Below are 26,522 nucleotides of genomic sequence, written 5' to 3' on the forward strand. Positions count from 1 at the left end.
TGGGAAAAGATATTCCATGCAACTGAAATTTTTTAAAAATGCTGTAGTAGTACTTGCATTAGAAAAAACAGAGTTTGAAACAATGACTGTAACAAGAGATGAAGGCCATACCATGATAATAAATGATAAAGGGTTCAACCTAGCAAGAAGATAAAATAGGTATAATTATGTACTCACCCAAAAAAGCAGCACCTAAAGATATAAAGCAAGTATTGAGACATAAAGAGAGAAGCTGACAGGAAAAAACTTGAAAACTAATGAAAATAGAACAAAATGGATCAAAATCTCTGGGGCTCAGCAAAAGCAGTTCTAAGAGGGAAGTTTATAAATGTACAGGCCTATCTCAAGAAATAAGAAAAATTTCAAATAAACAATCTGAGAGTACATCTAAAGGACCTAGAAAAAGAAGAGCAAAGAAAAATGTTTGTAGAAAGAAGGAAATAATAAATACCAGAGTAGAAAAAAATGAAATAGAGATTAACAAATAATGAAAAAGATAAATAAATTAAAAGCTGGTTCTTTGAGGAGATAGATTGATAAGGCTTTAATTAGATTAATCAAGAATGAAATTGAGAAGTCTCAAATAAAATAATAAATGAAAGAGAAGCAAACACTGACACCACAGAAATACAAAGGAATTTAAGAGACTACAATGAAAAATTATGTCAATAAATTGGACAACCTAGAAGAAACGGATGTATTGCTAGAAACATGCAATTTTACAATAATGAAATAGGAAGAATAGAGAATATAAACAGACCAATTACTAGAAATGAAATTGAATCTGTAATTTAAAAAGGTCCCAGATGGCTTCACAGGAGAACTCACCAGACATTTAAAGACTTAATACTTATCCTTCTCAAACTGTTTAAAAATTTTGAAAGAGTAAAACTTCCAAATCCATTCTACAAGGCCAAAATGACCCTGATACCAAGACCAGACAGACAATACAAAACAAGAAAATTATAGGCCAGTATCTCTAATGAACATAGATGCAAAAATCCTCAACAAAATATTAGCTCACTTAATTAGAAAAACAATAAAAGGATCATTAGCCATCACCAAGTGGGATTTATTCCAATGATGGAAGGATTGTTCAATTTCTCCAAATAATTTCATAAAATTAAAATCCAGTAAAGAAAAAAATCTCACAAAAGTATGTATAGAGGGAACATGCCTCAACATGATGAATGCCGTACATGACAAAGCCATAGCTAGCATCATAATCAGTGGTGAAAAGCTGAAAGTTTTCCCTCCAAGATCAGGAACAAGACAATCATACCTATACTCAATACTTTTATTCAACATTGTACTGGAAGTGCTAGGCAGAGCAATCAGACAAGGAAAATAAAAGGCATCCAAATTGATAAGAAGGAAAATTGTCACTGTTTGAAGATGGCATAATACCATATATAGAAAACCCTAAAGACCCTATGAAAACGCTATTAAAATTAATAAATGAATTCAGTAGTTTCAGGATACAAATAAACATATGGATCCCTTGCACTTCTATATACTAATAATGAACTAGCAGAAAGAGAAATTAAGAAAACAATACCACTTACAATGCATCAAAAACAATGAAATATCTAGGAATAAATTTTTAACCAAGTAGGTGAAAGACCTGTACACTGATAACTATAAAACACTGATGAAAAGAATCAAAGACTATAATAAATGGGGAAAAAATGTCCATACTCATGGGTAGGAAAAATTAATATTATTAAAATGGCCATATATCACAAAGAAACCTACAGATTCAATACCATCCCTATCAAAACACTAGTGACATTTTTCACAATGCCAGAACATTAATACTAAAATTTGTGCGGAACCACATATGATAGGACCCTGAACAGCCAAAACAATCTTGGAAAAGAAGAAAGATGGAGGTAGAACACTTCTTTATTTCAAACTATACCACAGAGCTATAATAAAAGTGGTATGGTAGCAGCACAAAAATAGAAATATAAAGCCATAGCAGAGAACTGAGAGTACAGAAAGAAACATAGCTTATAAGGTCAATTAATATGTGTCAAAGGATGCAAGAATATACTTGGGGAGAGAATAGTCTCTTCAATATATGGTGTTGGGGAAACTGGACAGCTACATGCAAAAGAATGAAACTGGACCATTTTCTTACGCCATACATAAAAACAAACTCAAAATGGATTAAAGAACTAAATGCAAGACCTGAAACCATAAATCCCTAAAGCAAAATAGAGGCAGTAAAGTCTTGAACATTGGCATTAGTAATTTTTTTTTCTGAATATGTCTCCCCAAGCTAGGGAAACAAAAGCAAAAGTAAATAAGTGGAACTACATCAAAATAAAAAGTTTCTACATAGCAAAGGAAACAATAAACAAAATAAAAAGGCAGCTTATTGAATGGGAGAATATACTTGCAAATGATACATCTGATGAGAGATTAATATCCAAAACATATGATGAACTTATTCAACACATAAGAAAACAAATAATCGAATTAAAAAAAATTAGCAGATTACCTGAACTGATATTTTCCCAAAGATATAGATGGTCAACAGACATGAACAGATGTTCTGCATCACTAATCATCAGAGAAATGCAAATCAAAACCACAATGAGATATCACCTCACAACAATCTAGTATCAAAAAAAAGTAATAAGAGTTGGTGAAGATGTGGGAAAAGGAAACTCTCTTACACTATTGGAGGGAATATAAATTGTTGCATCCATGATGGAAAATGGTAGAGATTTTACACAAAAATAAAAACAGAAATAGCATATGACCCAGTAATTTCACTTCTGGGAATTTTTCCAAAGAAAACAGTCACTAATTCAAAAAGATATATGCACCACTATGTTTACTGTAGCATTGTTTACAATAGCCAAGATATGGAAGCAAACTTAGTGTCCACTGACAAATGAATGGATAAAGATGTGTTAGGAAAAAAGATGGAAGAATAAGAAGACAAGTTGGAAACTTCCTCCCACAAACACACCAAGAAAGCAGCTATAGCAAATACATCTAAACCTGAAAATGACCTGAAGTGTGCAGAACAGACCACCCATGCCTGGTGAAGAAAAGAAGACCACACAGAAAAGGGTAAAGTGGCAGAGCCACAATCAAGTGGGACCCAAGCCCTTCCCACCTCCCAGCCCACAGGTGAGAGGAAGTAGAACAGAGCAGGGAAGGGAGAGTCACCCAGGAACTGTGTACACTGGGGCCCTAGAGAACATCTCTGGGAGCATGAGCATATATTGTATTGGGTTCTGGAGATTAGTGGAGCTGGACACCAGGGACAGTTGGAGCACTCTGGGAGGCTGACTCCTTGCACTTGTGGAGGACAGGGATGCTCTGCCAGTCCACCTGAGACCCAAAGCAGAGGTTGCACTTTGAAAGATTTAGCAGCAGTGGGAGAGGTGAGGTCTCAATGGAGCTCTCTATGCCAGAGAAATTGGAAGTGGACATATCCCCCAGCACTCCCTTGGCCGCCCAGCAGGCCAAACAAATCAGGCACTCTGGGAGCCCCAGACACTCTACCGCCCTTACCAGGAGCTCAGCCATGAGGCACTTCACTGTCCACCTCTGGTTTTGCAGCCCTCTCGGCCCAGCAGCACCAGACTTTGCTACCTGGCAGGCAGAGAGAGGCTATCTCAGTTTTCTCAGACATCTCATCCACATTGGGAAGGTACCTGTAGGAGCTGCCTCTGAGAGAGCTCCTTCCTCCCTGTGATTGGCCAAACCAAGTCCTGTGTGCTTTGCTGCCACCAGGGGACAGCTATGCAACTTGCTACCCCAGTGTGCCCTGCCACCACGTGACTTGCTGTGCATTGCCTTGCCCCAGAGCTGCAACATTGCCCCACCCTTTCTGCAAGGCATCTCTGCTAGCCATCACTGCATGGCAGGCAGTGGGTGGCCCTAGCACAAACATACCAATGGAAGCCCCTTCTCAGATCACAAAGAGCTAACAGAGGCAAACTTCTGGCCACCGAGGACTTAGGTCACGGCTGGGAGACATAAAGGTAGTCTTGCCCATTACATACCAACAGCAAATGGGGCTACAAAGCAAAGGAGAATCAGGCACTGGATAGTAAAGAGTCTTGAGATTCTGGCCACCACAGGACACTTTCTCCATAAAGTCATTACTTGTTAGATGAGGAAGCATAGCAAATCCATCTAATGCACAGGAAGAAATACAGAAAATCTTATAGAATGAAGAGAGAGATGAATTTGTCCAAAGAAACTACTGGATAAAACTGCAGAAAGAGAGCTAAATGAAACTGAGATTACCAATCTTCTTAAAACATTTTCAAAACAAAAGTCAGGGGGGCGGAAGATGGCGGCGTGAGTAGAGCAGCGGAAATCTCCTCCCAAAACAACATATATCTATGAAAATATAACAAAGACAACCCTTCCTAGAAATAAAGACCAGAGGACACAGGACAATATCCAGACCACATCCACACCTGAGAGAACCCAGCGCCTCGCGAAGGGGGTAAGATACAAGCCCCGGCCCCGCGGGAGCCGAGCGCCCCTCCCCCCAGCTCCCGGCGGGAGAAGAGCAGGCAGAGCGGGAGGGAGACGGAGCCCAGGGCTGCCGAACACCCAGCCCCAGCCATCCGGGCCAGAGTGCAGGGCCCTCGATACTGGGAAAACAGGACAGCAAGAACAGTGAGCAGGCACTGGAGGCTGGGCGACAGAGGACATAAGAAAAGCGCGCGACCATTTTTTTTTTTTGCTTTTTTGCTGCTTTGTTTTGGCGAGCGCTTTTTGGAAGTCTTAAAGGGACAGGGACCCCAATATTAGGGAAACAGGGCAGAAAGACCGGTGAGCAGAGGCCTGAGGCTGGCACCGGAGAATAAAGAAAAACGAACGACCACCTTTTTTTTTTTTTTAATTTAATTAAATTTTTTTTTTTTTTTTTTTTAATTAAAAAAAATTTTTGTTTTTTTTTTGTTTTTTTTTTGTGGTCGTTGTTTTGTTTTGGCGGGTGCCTTTTGGAAGTCTTAAAGGGGCAGGGCGGGCCACTTAATCCAGAGGTAGGGAATCCGGGATCTCTGGGCACCCTAACCCCTGGGCTGCAGGGAGCAGGGAGGCCCCTTACGGAGATAAATAGCCTCCCAGCAGCTCCTGCTCCAACGCGACTCCACCATTTTGGAGTAGCTGCCCGCGCCAGGCCACGCCCACAGCAACAGCGGAGATTAACTCCATAGCAGCCGGGCAGGAAGCAGAAGCCCTGTCTGCGCGCAGCTGCGCAGCACAAGCCACTAGAGGCCGCTGTTCTCCCAGGAGAGGAGGGCCACAAACCAACAAGAAAGGAAGTCCTTCCAGCCGTCACTCGTCCCAGTTCTGCAGACTATTCCTATCACCATGAAAAGGCAAAGCTACAGGCAGACAAAGATCACAGAGACAACACCAGAGAAGGAGACAGACCTAACCAGTCTTCCTGACAAAGAATTCAAAATAAGAATCATAAACATGCTGACAGAGATGCAGAGAAATACGCAAGAGAAATGGGATGAAGTCCGGAAGGAGATCACAGATGCCAGAAAGGAGATCGCAGAAATGAAACAAACTCTGGAAGGGTTTATAAGCAGAATGGATAGAATGCAAGAGGCCATTGATGGAATTGAAATCAGAGAACAGGAACGCATGGAAGCTGACATAGAGAGAGACAAAAGGATCTCCAGGAATGAAACAATATTAAGAGAACTGTGTGACCAATCTAAAAGGAGCAATATCCGTATTATAGGGGTCCCAGAAGAAGAGGAGAGAGGCAAAGAGATGGAAAGTATCTTAGAAGAAATAATTGCTGAAAACTTCCCCACACTGGGGGAGGAAGTAATCAAACAGACCACGGAAATACACAGAACCCCCAACAGAAAGGACCCAAGAAGGGCAACACCAAGACACATAATAATTAAAATGGCAAAGATCAAGGACAAGGAAAGAGTGTTAAAGGCAGCTAGAGAGAAAAAGGTCACCTATAAAGGGAAACCCATCAGGCTAACGTCAGATTTCTCAACAGAAACCCTACAGGCCAGAAGAGAATGGCATGATATATTTAATACAATGAAACAGAAGGGCCTTGAACCAAGGATACTGTATCCAGCACGACTATCATTCAAATATGACGGTGGGATTAAACAATTCCCAGACAAACAAAAGCTGAGGGAATTTGCTTTCCACAAACCACCTCTACAGAACATCTTACAGGGACTGCTCTAGATGGGAGCACTCCTAGAAAGAGCACAGCACAAAACACCCAACATATGAAGAATCGAGGAGGAGGAACAAGAAGGGAGAGAAGAAAAGAATCTCCAGACAGTGTATATAACAGCTCAATAAGCGAGCTAAGTTAGGCAGTAAGATACTAAAGAGGCTAACCTTGAACCTTTGGTAACCACGAATTTAAAGCCTGCAATGGCAATAAGTACATATCTTTCAATAGTCACCCTAAATGTTAATGGGTTGAATGCACCAATCAAAAGACACAGAGTAACAGAATGGATAAAAAAGCAAGACCCATCTATATGCTGCTTACAAGAAACTCACCTCAAACCCAAAGACATGTACAGACTAAAAGTCAAGGGATGGAAAAACATATTTCAAGCAAACAACAGTGAGAAGAAAGCAGGGGTTGCAGTACTAATATCAGACAAAATAGACTTCAAAACAAAGAAAGTAACAAGAGATAAAGAAGGACACTACATAATGATAAAGGGCTCAGTCAAACAAGAGGATATAACCATTCTAAATATATATGCACCCAACACAGGAGCACCAGCATATGTGAAACAAATACTAACAGAACTAAAGGGGGATATAGACTGCAATGCATTCATTCTAGGAGACTTAAACACACCACTCACCCCAAAGGATAGATCCACTGGGCAGAAAATAAGTAAGGACACGGAAGCACTGAACAACACAGTAGAGCAGATGGACCTAATAGACATCTATAGAACTCTACATCCAAAAGCAGCGGGATATACATTCTTCTCAAGTGCACATGGAACATTCTCCAGAATAGACCACATACTAGGCCACAAAAAGAGCCTCAGAAAATTCCAAAAGATTGAAATCCTACCAACCAACTTTTCAGACCACAAAGGCATAAAACTAGAAATAAACTGTACAAAGAAAGCAAAGAGGCTCACGAACACATGGAGGCTTAACAACACGCTCCTAAATAATCAATGGATCAATGACCAAATCAAAATGGAGATCCAGCAATATATGGAAACAAATGACAACAACAACACTAAGCCCCAACTTCTGTGGGACACAGCAAAAGCAGTCTTAAGAGGAAAGTATATAGCAATCCAAGCATATTTAAAAAAGGAAGAGCAATCCCAAATGAATGGTCTAATGTCACAATTATCGAAATTGGAAAAAGAAGAACAGATGAGGCCTAAGGTCAGCAGAAGGAGGGACATAATAAAGATCAGAGAAGAAATAAATAAAATTGAGAAGAATAAAACAAGAGCAAAAATCAATGAAACCAAGAGCTGGTTCTTCGAGAAAATAAACAAAATAGATAAGCCTCTAGCCAGACTTATTAAGAAGAAAAGAGAGTCAACACAAATCAACAGTATCAGAAACGAGAAAGGAAAAATCACGACAGACCCCACGGAAATGCAAAGAATTATTGGAGAATACTATGAAAACCTATATGCTAACAAGCTGGGAAACCTAGGAGAAATGGACAACTTCCTAGAAAAATATAACCTTCCAAGATTGACCCAGGAAGAAACAGAAAATCTAAACAGACCAATTACCAGCAACGAAATTGAAGAGGTAATCAAAAAACTACCAAAGAACAAAACCCCCGGGCCAGATGGATTTACCTCGGAATTTTATCAGACATACAGGGAAGACATAATACCCATTCTCCTTAAAGTTTTCCAAAAAATAGAGGAGGAGGGGATACTCCCAAACTCATTCTATGAAGCTAACATCACCCTAATACCAAAACCAGGCAAAGACCCCACCAAAAAAGAAAACTACAGACCAATATCCCTGATGAACGTAGATGCAAAAATACTCAACAAAATATTAGCAAACCGAATTCAAAAATACATCAAAAGGATCATACACCATGACCAAGTGGGATTCATTCCAGGGATGCAAGGATGGTACAACATTCGAAAGTCCATCAACATCATCCACCACATCAACAAAAAGAAAGACAAAAACCACATGATCATCTCCATAGATGCTGAAAAAGCATTTGACAAAGTTCAACATCCATTCATGTTAAAAACTCTCAGCAAAATGGGAATAGAGGGCAAGTACCTCAACATAATAAAGGCCATATATGATAAACCCACAGCCAACATTATATTGAACAGCGAGAAGCTGAAAGCATTTCCTCTGAGATCGGGAACTAGACAGGGATGCCCACTCTCTCCACTGTTATTTAACATAGTACTGGAGGTCCTAGCCACGGCAATCAGACAAAATAAAGAAATACAAGGAATCCAGATTGGTAAAGAAGAAGTTAAACTGTCACTATTTGCAGATGACATGATACTGTACATAAAAAACCCTAAAGACTCCACCCCAAAACTACTAGAACTGATATCGGAATACAGCAAAGTTGCAGGATACAAAATCAACACACAGAAATCTGTGGCTTTCCTATATACCAACAATGAACCAACAGAGAGAGAAATCAGGAAAACAACTCCATTCACAATTGCATCAAAAAAAATAAAATACCTAGGAATAAACCTAACCAAAGAAGTGAAAGACTTATACTCTGAAAACTACAAATCACTCTTAAGAGAAATTAAAGGGGACACTAACAGATGGAAACTCATCCCATGCTCGTGGCTAGGAAGAATTAATATCGTTAAAATGGCCATCCTGCCCAAAGCAATATACAGATTTGATGCAATCCCTATGAAACTACCAGCAACATTCTTCAATGAACTGGAACAAATAATTCAAAAATTCATATGGAAACACCAAAGACCCCGAATAGCCAAAGCAATCCTGAGAAAGAAGAATAAAGTAGGGGGGATCTCACTCCCCAACTTCAAGCTCTACTATAAAGCCATAGTAATCAAGACAATTTGGTACTGGCACAAGAGCAGAGCCACAGACCAATGGAACAGACTAGAGAATCCAGACATTAACCCAGACATATATGGTCAATTAATATTTGATAAAGGAGCCATGGACATACAATGGCGAAATGACAGTCTCTTCAACAGGTGGTGCTGGCAAAACTGGACAGCTACATGTAGGAGAATGAAACTGGACCATTGTCTAACCCCATATACAAAAGTAAACTCAAAATGGATCAAAGACCTGAATGTAAGCCATGAAACCATTAAACTCCTGGAAGAAAACATAGGCGAAAACCTCTTAGACATAAACATGAGTGACCTCTTCTTGAACATATCTCCTCGGGCAAGGAAAACAACAGCAAAAATGAGTAAGTGGGACTATATTAAGCTGAAAAGCTTCTGTACAGCAAAAGACACCATCAATAGAACAAGAATGATCCCTACAGTATGGGAGAATATATTTGAAAATGACACATCCGATAAAGGCTTGACGTCCAGAATATATAAGGAGCTCTCACGCCTCAACAAACAAAAAACAAATAACCCAATTAAAAAATGGGCAGAGGAACTGAACAGACAGTTCTCCAAAAAAGAAATACAGATGGCCAACAGACACATGAAAAGATGCTCCACATCGCTAATTATCAGAGAAATGCAAATTAAAACTACAATGAGGTATCACCTCACACCAGTAAGGATGGCTGCCATCCAAAAGACAAACAACAACAAATGTTGGCGAGGCTGTGGAGAAAGGGGAACCCTCCTACACTGCTGGTGGGAATGTAAGTTAGTTCAACCATTGTGGAAAGCAGTATGGAGGTACATCAAAATGCTCAAAACAGACTTACCATTTGACCCAGGAATTCCACTCCTAGGAATTTACCCTAAGAATGCAGCAATCAAGTTTGAGAAAGACAGATGCACCCCTATGTTTATTGCAGCACTATTTACAATAGCCAAGAATTGGAAGCAACCTAAATGTCCATCAATAGATGAATGGATAAAGAAGATGTGGTACATATACACAATGGAATACTACTCAGCTATAAGAAAAGGGCAAATCCAATCATTTGCAGCAACATGGATGGAGCTGGAGGGTATTATGCTCAGTGAAACAAGCCAAGCGGAGAAAGAGAAATACCAAATGATTTCACTTATCTGTGGAATATAAGAACAAAGGAAAAACTGAAGGAACAAAACAGCAGCAGAATCACAGAACTCAAGAATGGACTAACAGGTACCAAAGGGAAAGGGACTGGGGAGGATGGGTGGGTAGGGAGGGATAAGGGGGGGAGAAGTAGGGGGGTATTAAGATTAACATACATGGGGGGGTAGGAGAAAAGGGAGGGCTGTACAACACAGAGAAGGCAAGTAGTGATTCTACAACATATTGCTATGCTGATGGACAGTGACTGTAAAGGGGTTTATAGGGGAGACCTGGTATAGGGGAGAGCCTAGTAAACATAATATTCGTCATGTAAGTGTAGATTAGTGATAGCAAAAAAAAAAAAAAAAAGGGCAGTTCCTGTGTGGTAACCTCCAACGAGTTCTACACAAGGGTATAAAGGGCATATAAAAGTGTAGGCAAAGGGTCTGTTTGTGTTTATACAGAGGATCAAAGCCTAATAGGGCTACCCCGAAAATGAACTAAGATACGATATGAAAAAGAACTTCCAACATCTGCACCCTCTGGAAGACTCATGCCAGAAGATGATCATCAAAAAACCCCAACAAAGATCCACGCACTGCTACAGCTGTAGATGCACTCATCCCACCAGTTCCTGGACCTGCCATGGGAATGAGGAAGGAGATATCTAAGCTGGCCTGTGCATACAGTAAAACAACAAAATTGGACTGGATCTATACTGTTGGAACTCAACCAAGAATTTGGAGAAGTGCAAATTGTAGCGCTCCAAAGTCTTACAACTACAAACTATTTATTGTTAAAAGAACATATGGCATGTGAACAGTCCCCAGGAATGGGTTGTTTTAATTTGTCTGATTTCTCTCAGACTGTTCAAGTTCATTTGGACAATATCCACCATATCATAGATAAGTTTTCACAAATGCCTAAGGTGCCTAACTGGTTTTCTTGGTTTCACTGCAGATGGCTGGTAATTACAGATATGCTTTGGTTATGTAACTATACTCCTATTATGTTAATGTGTGTGTGCAATTTAAGTAGTAGCTTAAAACCTATACATGCTGAAGTTACTCTACAAGAAGATATATCAAAGAAATAATCAATCTTCCCATGTTTTCTTCCGCCTGCTACTTCTATAGCTTTTCTTCTTCCTTCCTAATTACAACCCTTAAATAGAATTCGTGCCTCATATCAAATTTACCGAGTATCATAATTCTTCCAAGTGGTAAAGATACCTCAAGACAAATGCTGGGCATAGAAGCCACAGGGCATAAATATGCAAAGAAGTAAAAAGCTAACTTTTTCAAACAATAAGGCTTCTCTCTCACTCACCAACTTCACATTTCCCTGTATGGCCCCGGAAGATGACTGGTTAGCCAGAGACGGGTAAGATTCCTCAAGGGAGGAACAACCTAAGACAGGCACAGTCGCAGGGGGGCCATCAGGTGAGAAATTGGGGATCAACAGAGGTGAGGCTTAGAACCTCACCCCCCCGTTCTGAGAGAAATCTTCTGCATACGTGGATGTTTTATTGCCCTGGTCTAGCTTGGATTAACACATAGTCTACAGGCACACACCTGATCATCTACATGTGCTCTCTTACAACACTAAACTATGTTTTCTACCTTTATCTTGTATCTACCTACCACTTCAGCATTTTATTAAAAATAATAATAATAAAGAGAGAAATGTGGTATCCACATATAAATCAAGTATAAAAACCAAATGAGTATTCATATTTGAACTGACTGTTTATAGTTCATAATGCATGAGCAAAACCGAAAGTTTCTGTGATGACTGCCCTTGTACTGTTCACTATGTAACTTATTCATTATGTAAGAATTTGTTCTACATGTAAAAACTTGTTTGTTATGCCTCAGAAGATTGGAGACTGACAAAAATTAGGCTTGGGGTGGAATAATGATTGTGCATTGAGCATTGACTCCCCTATACAGAATTTTATTGTCGTTAACAACCATTTGATCAATAAATATGAGAGATGCCCTCACAAAAAAAAAAAAAAAAAAAAAAAAAAGGACAGACTTCCAATGGTAAAATAAATTAGTAACCGGGATGTAATGTATAGCATAAGGAATATAGTCAAGATATTGTAACAGCCTGGTAGGGTGATAGCTGGAACCTAGAATTATGTATATAAATGTTCTACCACTGTGTTGTACACTTGAAACTCATGTAATGTAATACTGTGTGTCAACTACCCTTCAATAAAAAATAATTATTATAAAAAAAAAAAAAAAAAAAAAACAAAAGTCATAAATATGCTCACTGGTATGCAGAGAAGTATTGAAAATCTCAGGGAGGATTTCAACAAAGAGAAACAACAGCTGAAAAAGAGCCACTCAGAGCTGAAGAATACAGTAACTGAAATAAAATATACAATGGAAGGAATGAATAATTTATTGCTGTAAGTAGAGGAGACAATCAATGAGATGGAAATTAGAGAACAGGTACACAACGAAGTTGAGGAACAGAGAGAAAAAATTTCTAGGAAAAGAAGAATGATAAGAGAGCTGTGTGACCAATTGAAATGAAACAATATAAACATAATAGGGGTACAAGAAAGAGAAGAGAGGGACAAAGGGATAGAAGGTCTATCAGACTAAGTAATTGTTGAAAACATCCCCAATATGGGGAAGGAAATAGATATCTGGTCATGGAAATGAAGAGAGTCCCTAACAAAAGGGACCTCAGGAAGAAAACACCAAGACATATAATAATTAAGATTATAAAGAGTAAGGATAAGGAGAGAGTATTGAAAGCATCCAGAGAAAGAAAAAAGATTACTTATAAGGGAAAGCCCATCAGGCTATCAGCATACTTCTCAGCAGAAACTTTACAGGCCAGAAAGGAGTGGCATACAGTAATAGAAAGGAGCTATGAACAACCAGAAAACAATTAGTAAATGGCAAGAAGTATACATCTATCAATAATTACCTAAAATATAAATGGACTGAATGCACCACTCAAAAGACATAGAAAGGCAGAATGGATAAAGAAGACCCATCTTTATACTGCCTACAAGAGATTCATTTCAGACCCAAAGAAAGACACAGACTAAAGGTGATGGGATAGAAAAAGATATTTAATGCAAACAATAAGGAGAAAAAATCAGAAGTTGCAGTACTTGTATTAGACAAAACAGGCTTCAAAACAACAAAAGTAACAAGAGACAAAGAAGGACATTACATAATAATAAAGGGGTAAGTCCAACAAAAGAATATAAACATTACAAATACCTATGCACCCAACATAGGAGCACCTAAATATGTAAAACAAATGCTAACAAAATCAAAGGGGGAAATAGATTGCAACACATTCATTTTAGGAGACTTTAACACACCACTCATACCAATAGACAGATCAACCAGACAGAAAATAAATAAGGAAACAGAGGTACTGAACAATATTAGAGAAAATTAACAGATACCTATAGAACATTCAGCACCAAAGCAGCAGGTTACACATTTTTCTCAAGAGTACATGGTACACTCTCCATACCACATCATATACTATGCCACAAGAACAGCCTGAATAAATTTGAAAATATTGAAATTATATCAAGCAGCCTCTCAGACAACAATAGGATGAAAATAGACATAATCTACACAAGGAAAACAAAAAATCCTAGAAAGAAATGGAGGCTAAACAATATGCTTCTAAGTAATTAATGGATCAATGAACAAATCAAAGCAGAAATCAAGCACATGGAGACAAAAAAACCCAAAAATTCAAGAGTCCAAAATTTGTGGGACACCACAAAAGCAGTTCTAAGAGAGAAGTACATATCAATACAGGCCTACCTCATGCAACAAGAACAATCCCAAATAAAGAGTCTAGTCTCACAATTAAAGAAACTAGAAAGGGAAGAACAAATGAAACCCAATATTAGTAGGAGGAAAATAATAATGATCAGAGCAGAAATAAATATAGGGCAATAAATTAGAAAAGAAATTAATGAAACCAATTGTTGCTCCTTTGCAAAAACAAACAAAATAGATAAGCAGACAGCCAAACTTATCAAGAATAAAAGACAGAGGACACAAATAATAAAATCATAAATTAAAATGGAATAGTCAGAATACTACCACACAAATACAAGGAATTATTAAAGAATACTATGAAAAATTATATGCCAATAAATTGGAGAACCTATTAAAAATTTTAAAATTCCTAGATACATACAACCTTCCAAGTTTGACCCTGGAAAAAATAGAAAATCTGAAAACACCAACTACCAGAAATGAAATTGAGTTGGAAAAAAAAAAACTCTCAACAGGATCAGATGGTTTCACAGCTAAATTCTACCAAATATTTAAAGAAGAGCTAATACCCATGCTTCTTAAAGTATTCAAAAAAGTAGAAGAGGAGGGAATACTTCCAAACTCATTCTATGAGGCCAGCATCACTCTAATACCAAAACTGGCAAATATGCTACAAAAAAAGAAAATTATAGACCAAATCCCTGTTGAACATACATGCAAAAATCCTCAACAAAATATTAGCAATCCAAATTCAAAAATACATCAAAAGGGTCATCCATCATGACCAAGTGGGATTTATTCCAGGGATGCAAGAATGGTATAATATTCATATATCAATCAATATCATATACCACATTAACAAAAAGATATAAAACACACGATCATCTCAATAAGATGCTGAAAAAGCATTTGACATCTATTTATGAGAAATTCAACATCCATTTATGGAAAACTTTCAGTAAAATGGGTTTAGAGGGTAGGTACCTCAAAATAATAAAGGTCACATGTGGTAAACCCAAAGCCAACATCATACTTAATGCTGAAAAACTTATATCTTTTTCCCTAAGATCAGGAAAAAGACCAGGAAGTCCACTCTCATGACTTTTACACAACATAGTACTGGAAGTCCTAGCCATGGCAAGCAGACAACACAAAGAAATAAAAGGCATGCAGATTGGTAAGGCAGAAGTTAAACTGTCACTATTTGCAGATAACATCATACAATACATAGAAAATCCTAGAGTCTACCAACTATTAGAACTAATAACTGCATTCAGCAAAGTTGCAGGATTTAAAATTCATACACAGAAATCTGTTGCATTCTTATATACTATCAATAAACTAGCAGACAGAGAAAACAGGAAAACAATTCTGTTTACAACTGCATCAAAAGTATAAGATACCTAGGAATAAACCTAACCAAGGAGGTGAAAATTGTATACTCTGAAATCTATGGGACACTCATGAAAGAAATTACTGAAGACACAAATAAATGGAAATCTATCTCATAATGTTGGATAGGAAGAATTAAAATTGTCAAATGGCCATCCTTCTCAGAGGAACTTACAGATTCAATACAATCCCTATCAAAATGTGAATGGCATTTTTCAATAAACTAGCACAAATAGTTCTAAGATTTGTATGGAACCACAAAAGACCCTGAATAGCTAGAGCAATACTGAGAATGAAGAACTAAGCTGGGGGTATTACACTCCTTGACTTCAAGCTATATTACAAATGTATAGTAATCAAAACAATATAGTACTGGAAGAAGAACAGACTCACAGATCAGTGGAACAGAATAGAGAGCCCATAAATAAACCCAGACATATATGGTCAATTAATATATGATAAAGGAGCCATGAAAATACAATAGAAAAAAGAAAACCTCTTCAATAACTGGTGTTGGAAAACCTGGACACCTACATGTAAGAGAATGAAACTGGATTACTACCTAACTCCATATACAAAAGTAAACTCGAAATGGATCTAAGACCTGCATGTAAGATATAAAACCATAAAAGACTTGGAAGAAAATATAGGCAAAAATATGTTGAACTTAAGTATGAACAATTTTTTCCCAGACACATCTCCTCAGGCAAGGGCAGCCAAATAAAAACTGAACAATTGGGACTACATCAAACTAAAAAGCTTTTGTACAGCAAAGGATACCATCCATAGAACAAAAGGGCAACCTACACTAAAGGATAATATATTCACAAATGATTTATTTGATGAGGGGTTAACATCTAAAATATATAAAGAACCCATATGCCTCAATAAAAAATAGCCCAATTAAAATATAGGTAAAGAATCTGATCAGACATTTATCCAAAGAAGACATACAGATGTCCAACAGGCACATGAAAAGATGGCTCCACATTGCTAATCATCAGAAACATGCAAATCAACACCATAATGAGATATCATCTCACACCAGTCTTAATGTTCACTACCCAAAAGAGAAGAAATAACATGTGTTGGCAAGGATGTGGAGAAATGGAAACCTTCCTACACTATTTGTGGGAATGTAAATGGGTACAACCACTGTAGAAAGCAGTTTGGAGGCTCCTCAAAAATCTAAAAATAGAGGTACCACTTGTAGGAATTTACCTGAATAAAACAAAGTCCCTGATATGAAAAGATATGCACACCTATGTTTATTGATGGATTATTTAAAATATCCAAGATATGGAATCAACTTCAGTGTCCATGAATAGATGAATAAAGAAAACATGGTACATATACTCAATAGAATATTATTCAGCCATAAAAAATGAAATCCTGCTATATGCAATGACAAGGATAGATGTAGAAGGTTTTATGCTCAGAGAAATTAGCCTGGCAGTGAAAGAAAATTCCATATGATTTCACTTATTTGTGGAATATAAATACAAAGCAAAACAGAATGAACAAAACAACAGTAGATTCACAGACACTTAGAAGTGGCTAGTTTTTACCATGAGAGGAGGGGTTGGAGTGGGTGAGTGGTTGGGGAGTATGAGGTGGATAAAAAGGCACAATAATACTCAATCATAATAAAAGTTGGTCATGGGGATAGCAGTACAGCATGGCAAATATAGTCAATGATTCTATAACATCTTTCTATGTATGCATAGTAATCATAATAGAGCGGGTGGGGCCTTACTAATATAGGTAACTGTGGAACCACTGTGTTGTATATTTGAAACCCGTATAAGATTATATGTCAATGATACTTCAATTAAAAAAAAGTTGTGGTATACATACACAATGGAATTTTATGCAGTTATAAAACAATGAAATCTTTCCATTTATGACAACATGGATGAACCTAGTGGGTGTTATACTAAGTGGAATAAGTTAAAGACAAATACCACAACTTCACTTATATGTGGAATCTAAAAAAAAATAAAACCAGTTAACAAACAAAGCATAAATTGTCTCATAAATAGAGAGAACAAGCTGTTGGTTGCCATTGGGGGTGGGGTGGGAGAATGGGTGAAATAGATGAAGGGGATAAAGAGGGACACATTTCCCATTATGAAATAAAAAAAAGGGGATGAAATGTACAGCATAGGGAATTTAGGAAATAAGGTAATATCTTTGTATGTTAAGAATTAGTAAGTACACTCATATTGCAGAACATTACATAGTTTATATAATTGTTGAATCACTATGTTGTACACGTGAAACCAATATAATACTGTATGTCAGCCATGTTTTATTAATTGTTATATATAAAAAACAAAAAGCAAAAATAAAAAGAAATAAAGTAACAGTTATTACCTAAAATGTGAGTGATTGTAGACATAAGTTTAGGAATGCTATTGAAGTTAAGTTGTTATCAACTTAAGAAAGGGTATTATAATCTTGAAATGTTTTATGTAAGCTTTCTGGTTACCACAAGGGAAAATCCTGCAGTAATTGAACAAAACAGCCTAATTAAGAAAACCTACTGATGACCAAGACATCAAAACAATGAAACTTAGCAGGATAAGAGGCAAGAAATAGTGAATCTACAAAGTAGCCAGGAAAGAATCAAATAGCAATAGTAAGTCTTTACTCATCAATAATTACTTGAAATGAAAATGGATTAAATTATCCAATCAAAACACAGAATGGCTTAATGAATATAAAAACAAGAATCAACTATACATTGTATACCAGAGACTCATTCTATCCTTAAAGGTATACATAGACTGACAGTGAAGGGATGAAAAAAAAATATCAAGCAAATGGTAACCAAATGAAAGGAGGAGTAGGTATACTTATATAAGACAAAATAGACCTCTTTGACCACAATGGTATGAAACTAGAAATAAATAACAGGTGGAAAACTGGAAAACTCACAAATACATGGAAATTAAACACTTTTATGACCAACCAATGGATTAAAGATTTTAAAGGGGAATTTTAAAAAGTGTCTTGAGGAAAACAGAAAGGGAAATTGAATACATTAAAATATATGGGATGTAGCAGAAGCTGTTCTGAGAGGGAAGTTCATAACAATAAATGGTTATGTTAAAAAGCAAAGATCTCAAATAATCTAACTCTATGCCTCAAGGAACTAGAAAAAGAGTAAACTGATCCCAAAGGCAGCACACAGAAGGAAATAATGAACATAAGGGCAGAAATAAATGAAACAGAGAACAGGAAAAAATGGGAAAGAATAACAAAACGAAGAGGTGTTTTTTTGAAAACAAAAATAAATCTGATAAACCTTTAGCTTGACTAACCAAACGAAAAATATAGAGGATCCAATCAAATAATTATAAATAAAACAGGAGATATTACAACTGACACCACAGAAATGCATAGTATAATAAGATCTACTATGAATAACTATATACTAACAAGTAGGAAGACTTAGAAGGAATTGAAAACAGAATTATACAACCTAACAAGACTCAATCACGAAGAAATAGAAAAATTCGAACAGACCACTTACTTGTAAGGAGTTTGAATCAGTAATAAAAAATTTCCCAATGAAGAAAATGCTAGGACCAGAAGGCTTCCTTGGTGAGTTTTACTAAATATTTATGGAAGAATTAACATCAATCCTCAAATTCTTTCAAAAGCCAAGGAGGAAGGAACACTCTGAAACTTATTTTATGAGGTGAGCATTACCTTGATACTAAAGCCAGAAAGGAACACTAGCAGAAATGAAAACTATAGGCCAATATCCCTGATTAACATAAAAGCCATGAGGGATGGGTAGAGGGGATAGGTGAAATATGTGAAGGGGGAAAGTAGTCAGAATGCTTGATATCTTGATCTAGGTGATGATTACATGAGTGTATACATATGTCAAAATTCATCAAGTTGTCCACAAAGATGTATGCATCTCAATATAACAATTCTAAAAATTCTCATTAAAATACTAGCAGACCAAATTCAGCAGCACATTAAAAGTATCCTTCACTATGATCAAGTGTGATTTATCCTTGGGATGCAAGCATGGTTCAACATACACAAATCAATCAATGTGATACATCACATTAATAGGATGAAGGGAAAAAAATCATATAATCAATCTCATTAGACACAAAAAACATGATGAAATTCATCATCTGTTAATGATAAATACTCTTAATTAATCAGATGTGAAGAAACGTACCTCAACAAAAAATAAAAGCCATATATGTAAAACACACAGTTTATATTATACTTAATTGTAAATGTACGAAAGCTTTTACCCCAAGATCAGGAACAAGACACATGTGCCCACTTTAATCCCTCCTACTCAGTGTATTAATGGAAAACCTAACCACAAGAATCAAGCAACATAGTGAAAGTCATTAGAATTGGAAAGTAAGAAATAAAACACTCTCTGTTTGTAGATGACATGATTTTATATACAGAATATCCTAAAGGCTCCACCAAAATACTGTTAGATATAATAAATAAATTCAATAAACTTGAAGAACATCAAATCAATATACCCAGATCAGTAACATTTCTACATGATAACAAGTTATCTGAAAAAGAAAAAGAGGAAACAATCACATTTACAACAGCATCAAAAAGAATAAAATTCCCTGGAATACATTTAACCTAAAAAGTGAAAAATCTCGCCCGCCCCCTCTGCCAAAGCCCGGCCACCTCCGGCCCAAGCCACGCTGTCTCCCAGGCGGGCCGAGGCTCGGGCCCGCAAAGCGCGATGGTGACTTGGCGGCGGGACGGCCGGCTGACGGGCAGCCAACGGCTGCTGTGCGCCGGGCTGGCGGGGGCGCTGAGCCTCAGCCTCACCGCGCCGCTGGAGCTCGCCACCGTGCTGGCCCAGGTCGGCGTCGTGCGGGGCCGCGCCCGGGGTCCGGGGGCCGCGGGGCTCCTGGTGTAGCGGGCCGAGGGGCCCCGGGCCCTGTGGAAGGGGAACGCGGTGGCGTACCTGCGCCTCTTCCCCTGAAGTGCCGTTCAGCTCGCCGCCTACCGCAAGTTTGTCATGCTGTTCACTGATGACTTGGGCCATATTTCCCAGTGGAGTTCCATCATGGCTGGGAGTCTTGCAGGCATGGTTTCCACCATTGTGATATATCCTACAGACCTCATCAAAACCCGGTTGATTGTACAGAACGTGCTGGAACCATCTTACGGGGGAATCCTCCATGCTTTTTCTACTGTTTATCAACAGGAAGGATTCCTGGCCCTTTATCGAGGAGTTTCCCTTACTGTTTTAGGTGCTCTCCCCTTCGCTGCTGGCTCCCTTCGCGTTTACACAAATCTGGAGAAAATCTGGAATGCACCCCAAGATCGGTTCTCTCTCCTCCAGAACTTTGCCAATGTCTGCCTGGCTGCTACAGTGACCCAGACCCTCTCCTTTCCCTTCGACACAATGAAGAGAAAGATGCAGGCTCAGAGCTCTTACCTTCCCCACTGCGGAAGAGTAGATGTCCATTTCTCAGGAGTAGTGGACTGCTTTCGGCAGATAGTGAGGACCCAAGGGGTACTGGGGCTCTGGAATGGATTGACAGCCAACTTACTGAAGATAGTTCCATATTTTGGAGTTATGTTTGGTACCTTTGAGTTCTGCAAGAGAATCTGTCTTTACCAAAATGGTTACACTGTGTCTCCTCTGAGCTATAAATTGACCCCAGGAGTGGATCAGAGTTTGAAGCCCCAGGAATTACGCGAATTAAAAAAATTCAAAACTGGACAACTGAAGTCTAAAAATCCAACTGTTTAAATGGAACTGGAAGTGCACAGACTGAAGGTGTGTTGCAGTCAAAGACAAAAGTAGCCTACTAATTGTGCATGTGTGGAGTAACGAGAAGGTACTCCTGTCTGCTGCTATTGGAAATGAGAAGATTCAGCCATACACCACCTCTGAGCTTCAAACTGATGTCCCTGTGAACACGTGCCCCACGAGATTTCCCAACATGACCATCTCATGACTGACATTCTATCAGATTTTACAACAAAACCTAGCAGTAATGAAATGTACAGTTTACACCCTGAATGCAAACCTGCAGTTTATGTGACACCAAAGAAACAGCATTGCCATGACACCTCAAAGCAGCCTGTAGTTGAAGTGGCTGAGCAGATACCATGGCGTGAGCTCTGCTACAGGGTCACAGCTTGCACTAACCCACATCAGTCTCATTTTGTTCAGTTTGACCTGAGACTTCCCAATACAGTTGATCTGGAACTCGTAATCTTTGCTGACTTCTGAATGTACATACAACAGTGTAAATTATGCCTTATTAGAAACTAAATGAAAACATGTAACATTTAAAAGTTATCAGGATCATAGTAGAACCATCCTTCTTTATTTAAATTTTAAGCATGCCAGGATTAGGTGTTTCAGGAATCTCATATTTCAGGAAAGTGATTTTGACCATGACTGCATGCCCCAAAAGACCTTATTCTGTTTGAAATCATGTACAGTTCAAGTAGCCTGAATTCTATGCCTATTTAAATTGCTTTGCAAATCTACCCTGAAAATCAATCACCTAGTCAACTTAAGTTATTCCCACAAGATGTCCCAGTTGACTAGAAAGGATCAAATAGGACCTTTGACACACCTACCAAAAAAAAATGTAACTGAACAAAAACATTTCAGACTCATCTCTACTAGGTTTTTTAAAAGTCAGATTTTGGACTATTCCACCTTGGGAACTCTGTGTCAAGTTTATATAACTACTTTCAGATGGTGCCTATCTGTGCATTAAAAAACTATCTTCTATTAAGTTGTTAATTTATATATCCACACATATACTTTCAGTATGTTGAAAGTACTTTACCCTATTAAATCTAATTTCCAAAGAAAAATTTTATGTTGCTCTTTCATTACAAATCTGATTTATAAAATTATGGTTAAATATATACTGGCCAAAATCTTTAAACTCTCAGAGCTTTATCCTATTAAAATATACCAAAATAACTCATTTTTCCAACTGCTGTGGCAGACTGTTTTACAGAGAATTATCAGTTAACAGACATGTGAAAACCTCATCTGTAGTCCAATCTGTTAGCATTTGGAGGGTCACAGATTGTTACCCAGAGTGCATAGTTCATGGCTGTTACTCTATTTTCCTTGAGGTTAACAACTTTTTGTAAAAGTTCTGAAAACTGCAAAAAGTATATATATATTTTTTACTAAATCTAAAATCCTAACCTCAGGTTACTTACATCATATTAATATCTCCTGAGTATCTTCTGCAAGTGTTGTGAGATAGATAGCTAAGCTCTTGCTACTGCCACACACACGAATGTTTTCTGAACTCTGGTTGGATTATTTTTTTCAATAAAGTAAGTGGGAAAAAAAAGTGAAAAATCTCTACTCAGAAGGCTACATGACAATGATGAAAGAAATTGAAAAGAGAAATAAATGGAATGTTAGCTTGTGTTCATGGATTGTAAGAATTAATATTGTTACAATGTTCATCCTCTCCAAAGCCATCTATAAGTACAATGCAATCCCTATCAAGATTCCAATGGCATTTTCTACTGAAGTAGAAAATAATTTAAAAATGATAGGGAAGCACAAAGAATCCCTAATAATCAAACACTCCTGAGAAAAAAAAAGCAAGAGGCATCATACTTCCTGATTTCAAGCTACATTATAAAGCTATAGTAATCAAAACAGTATGGTGCTGGCATAAAAACATACACATAGAGCAATGGAACAAAATTGAGATCAAAGAAATGAACCAATGCATATACGGTAAACTAATATTTGACAAGGTGGACAAGAATACACAATGGAGAAAAGACAGTTTCTCCAATAAATGGTGATGGGAAAATTGGGTATTCATATGCAAAAGAATGAAACTAGACCCCTATCTTTAATCACTTACAAAAACTAATTCAAAATGGATTAAAGACTTAACTGTAAGGCTGGATACTATTAAAACTCCTAGAAGACTTAGGAAAAAAGCTACTTGACAGGGGTCTTAGAAATGATTTCTATATGTATGAAATCTAAAGCACAAACAACAACAACAACAAAAAAAAACAGGTGTGACTACATCAAACTAAAAAGCTTCTGTACAGAAAAGGAAATCATCAAAGTGAATAGGCAACATACTGAATGGAGAAAATATTTACAAGTCATGTATCTATGAGGGGTTAATATCTAAAATATGTATGTAACTCATACAAATCAATAGCAAAACAAAAAATACAATTAAAAATGGGCAGAGGACCCAAACAGATATTTTTAAGAAGATACATGAATAGTCAATAGGAACATGAAAAGCTGCTAAAAATCACTAATCATAAGGGAAATGCAAATCAAAATCACAATGAGATATCACCTCCTTACTGTTAGAATGGCTACCCTAAAAAATATAAGAGATAACAAATGCTGGTAAGAATGAGGGATAAAAGGGAACCCTGTGCACTATTGATGAGACTGTAAATTGGTTCAGCCACTACATAAAACAGTATGGAGCATACTGAAAAAATTAAATATAGAATTATCATGTGATCCAGAAATTTCATTTCTGGATATATACCCAAAGGAAATGAAAACTCTTTGTTGAAGAGATATGTGCATCTCCATGTACATAACAGCATTATTTACAATAGCCAATATATGGAAACAACCTAAGTGGCCATCAACAGATCAATGGATAAAGTAGTTTTGATATATAGATACACATATAGGTATAGAGATTTAGATGAAGATATAGGTAGATAAAAACACAATAGAATAATATTCAACCATAAAAAGAAGGAAATCCTGCCATTGGCAGTAATACAGATGGACCTTGAGTGAATAATGCTATGTGAATTCAGTCAGACATAAAAAAACAAGTACTGTATGATCTCACTTATATGTGGGATCTAAAAAAAGGAAAACAACTTCATACAGAAAGGGATTGGCTTCATGGTTACCAGAGGAGTGAGTTTGGGGAGGAGGAATTAGATGAAATTGGCAAAATGTACAACTTTCAATTATAAGATAAATAAGTACTAAGGATATAATGTACAACATGATAACTATAATTAACACTGCTGTATGCTATATTTGAGTGTTGTTAAGAGAGTAGTCCCCAAGAGTTCTCATCACAAGGAAAAAAACACTTTTTTCTTTTTCATTTTTTTATATCTATGTGAGATGATGGATGTTAACTAAACATATTGTGGTAATAATTTCATAACACATGTAAGTGAAATTACACAGAACACGTTTAACTTATACAGTGATGTATATTAAGCATATCTTAATAAAACTGAAAATAAAAGATATAGAAGAAAATAAATACCAAAAAAAGTAAAAAGAAAACCAATAAATGCATTACTCCATATTAATAGAATAAATGAAAAAATGTACATGAATATCTCATTAGGTGCAGAAATATTTGACAAAAATCCAAAACCCTTTTATGATAAAAGCATTCAACAAACCAGGAGTAAAAGGGAACTTCCTCATCCTGTGTTTTCCACCTAAGATCAAGAAGATAAATATATCTGGTCTTAACACTTCTGTTCAATATTTTACTAGAGAAACTAGCAATTAGTCAAGAAAAAGAAATAAAATGTGGTAAGGTTTTTCACAAGTGAAGCTATCTGTGCTTGTAGATGGCATTATTTTACATATAGAAAACCCTCAGGAATCCACTACTGTCTATTATAACTAATGGATTAACACATCTTCAGGATACAAGATCAATATACAAAACTAAATAAACAATCATTTAATTAATTTAATAGTTAAATTAAAAAAGAAATTCCACTTAAAATAGCATCAAAAAGAGTTATATATTAGGAATAAATTTAACAAAATAAGTACAAGAATTTACTAAAAAGAAGAACACATTGTTGAAAGAAATTAAAGATCTAATAACTGTAAAGGCATAGTATGTTTATGGTTCAGGAGATACAATATTATTAATAGAGCAATGTTCCCAAAATTGAACTACAGAATGGACACAATCTTTATCAAAATTCCAGCTGGCTTTTTTTCAAAAATTGATAAGCTTATCTTAAAATTCATGTACAAATGCAAGTAATCCAGAATAGTCAAAATAATTTTGAAACAGTAGAATACAGAAGACACACACTTTCCAATTTTAAAACCTAACACAAAGTTGCAGTAATCAAAACAGTGTGGTTTTAGTATAAGGATAGACATATACATCAACGGAATAGAACTGAGAGGTCAGAAATAAACTCTTACATATGATCAATTGATTTTGAGAAGGATGGCAGGCCATTCAATGGGGAATGTATATATTTTCAAAAAATGGTGCTGGGATATCTCTATGGAAAAGAATCAAGGTGATCTCCTATCTCACATCATACACAAAAGCTGTCTCAAAACAGATGACAGGCCTACATGTATTATATACAAGTATAAAATTATTAGAGGAAAACATAGGAGCCAGTCATCATTACTTTGGCTTAGGTAATAGTTTCTTATATATAACACCAAAAGCACAAGAGATAGACAAAATAGATAAACTGGACTTCATCAAAATTGAAACATTTGTATATAAATAATATCAAGAAAGTGAAAATACAATATATGGAGTAGGGAGAAAATATTTGCAAGTCATATATTTGATAAGAACTAGTACAGATAATATATAAAGAACTGAACACTTGGAACTCAAAAAGAGAAAAGTAACAAATTCAAAAAATGAATAAATTATCTGAATAGACATTTCTCCAAATAAGATATTCAAGTGGAAATAAGCACATGAAAAGACCTTGAGTGTTAGCTATTAAGGAAATGCAAAACAAAACCTCCATGAGATATTTTAGACTGATGATAGTGGCTATAATCAAAATGACTGACATAATATGTGCTGGTCAGTATGTGGAGAAGTTGAATTCCTTATACATTGATGGTGAGAATGTTAAAGTGGTACAGCCACTTTGGGAAAAAGAAATTGGCAGTTCATAAAAACTTTAAACATACAGTTACAATACAAATTAGAAATCCACTCTTAGATATACACCCAAGAGATTTGAAAACATATACTCACACAAAAATTTGTATACAAATGTTCATTATTAGCAGTATTATTCATAAAAGACAAATGTGGGAACAACCCAAATGTCCATCAACCCATGAATGAATAAACAATATATGCTTTATACATA

At 36.8% G+C, this 26,522-nt stretch overlaps 2 protein-coding genes across 2 annotated transcripts in view; one reads left to right on the top strand and one right to left on the bottom strand.

Moving 5' to 3' along the window:
- HDX (highly divergent homeobox) overlaps positions 1-26,522 on the bottom strand; it is a 314,801-nt gene that overhangs the window by 247,235 nt on the left and 41,044 nt on the right. The gene's annotated exons all lie outside the window — the stretch shown is intronic.
- Positions 20,116-21,412, top strand: LOC118922492 (solute carrier family 25 member 43-like). Its single transcript, XM_036905353.2, is given in 1 exon segment — positions 20,116-21,412. A coding segment is annotated over 1 exon segment (1,023 nt). The 5' UTR covers positions 20,116-20,130; the 3' UTR covers positions 21,154-21,412.

The sequence above is a fragment of the Manis pentadactyla genome, chromosome X (assembly GCF_030020395.1).
Source record: "Manis pentadactyla isolate mManPen7 chromosome X, mManPen7.hap1, whole genome shotgun sequence".
NCBI classification, from domain to species: Eukaryota; Metazoa; Chordata; class Mammalia; order Pholidota; family Manidae; genus Manis; species Manis pentadactyla.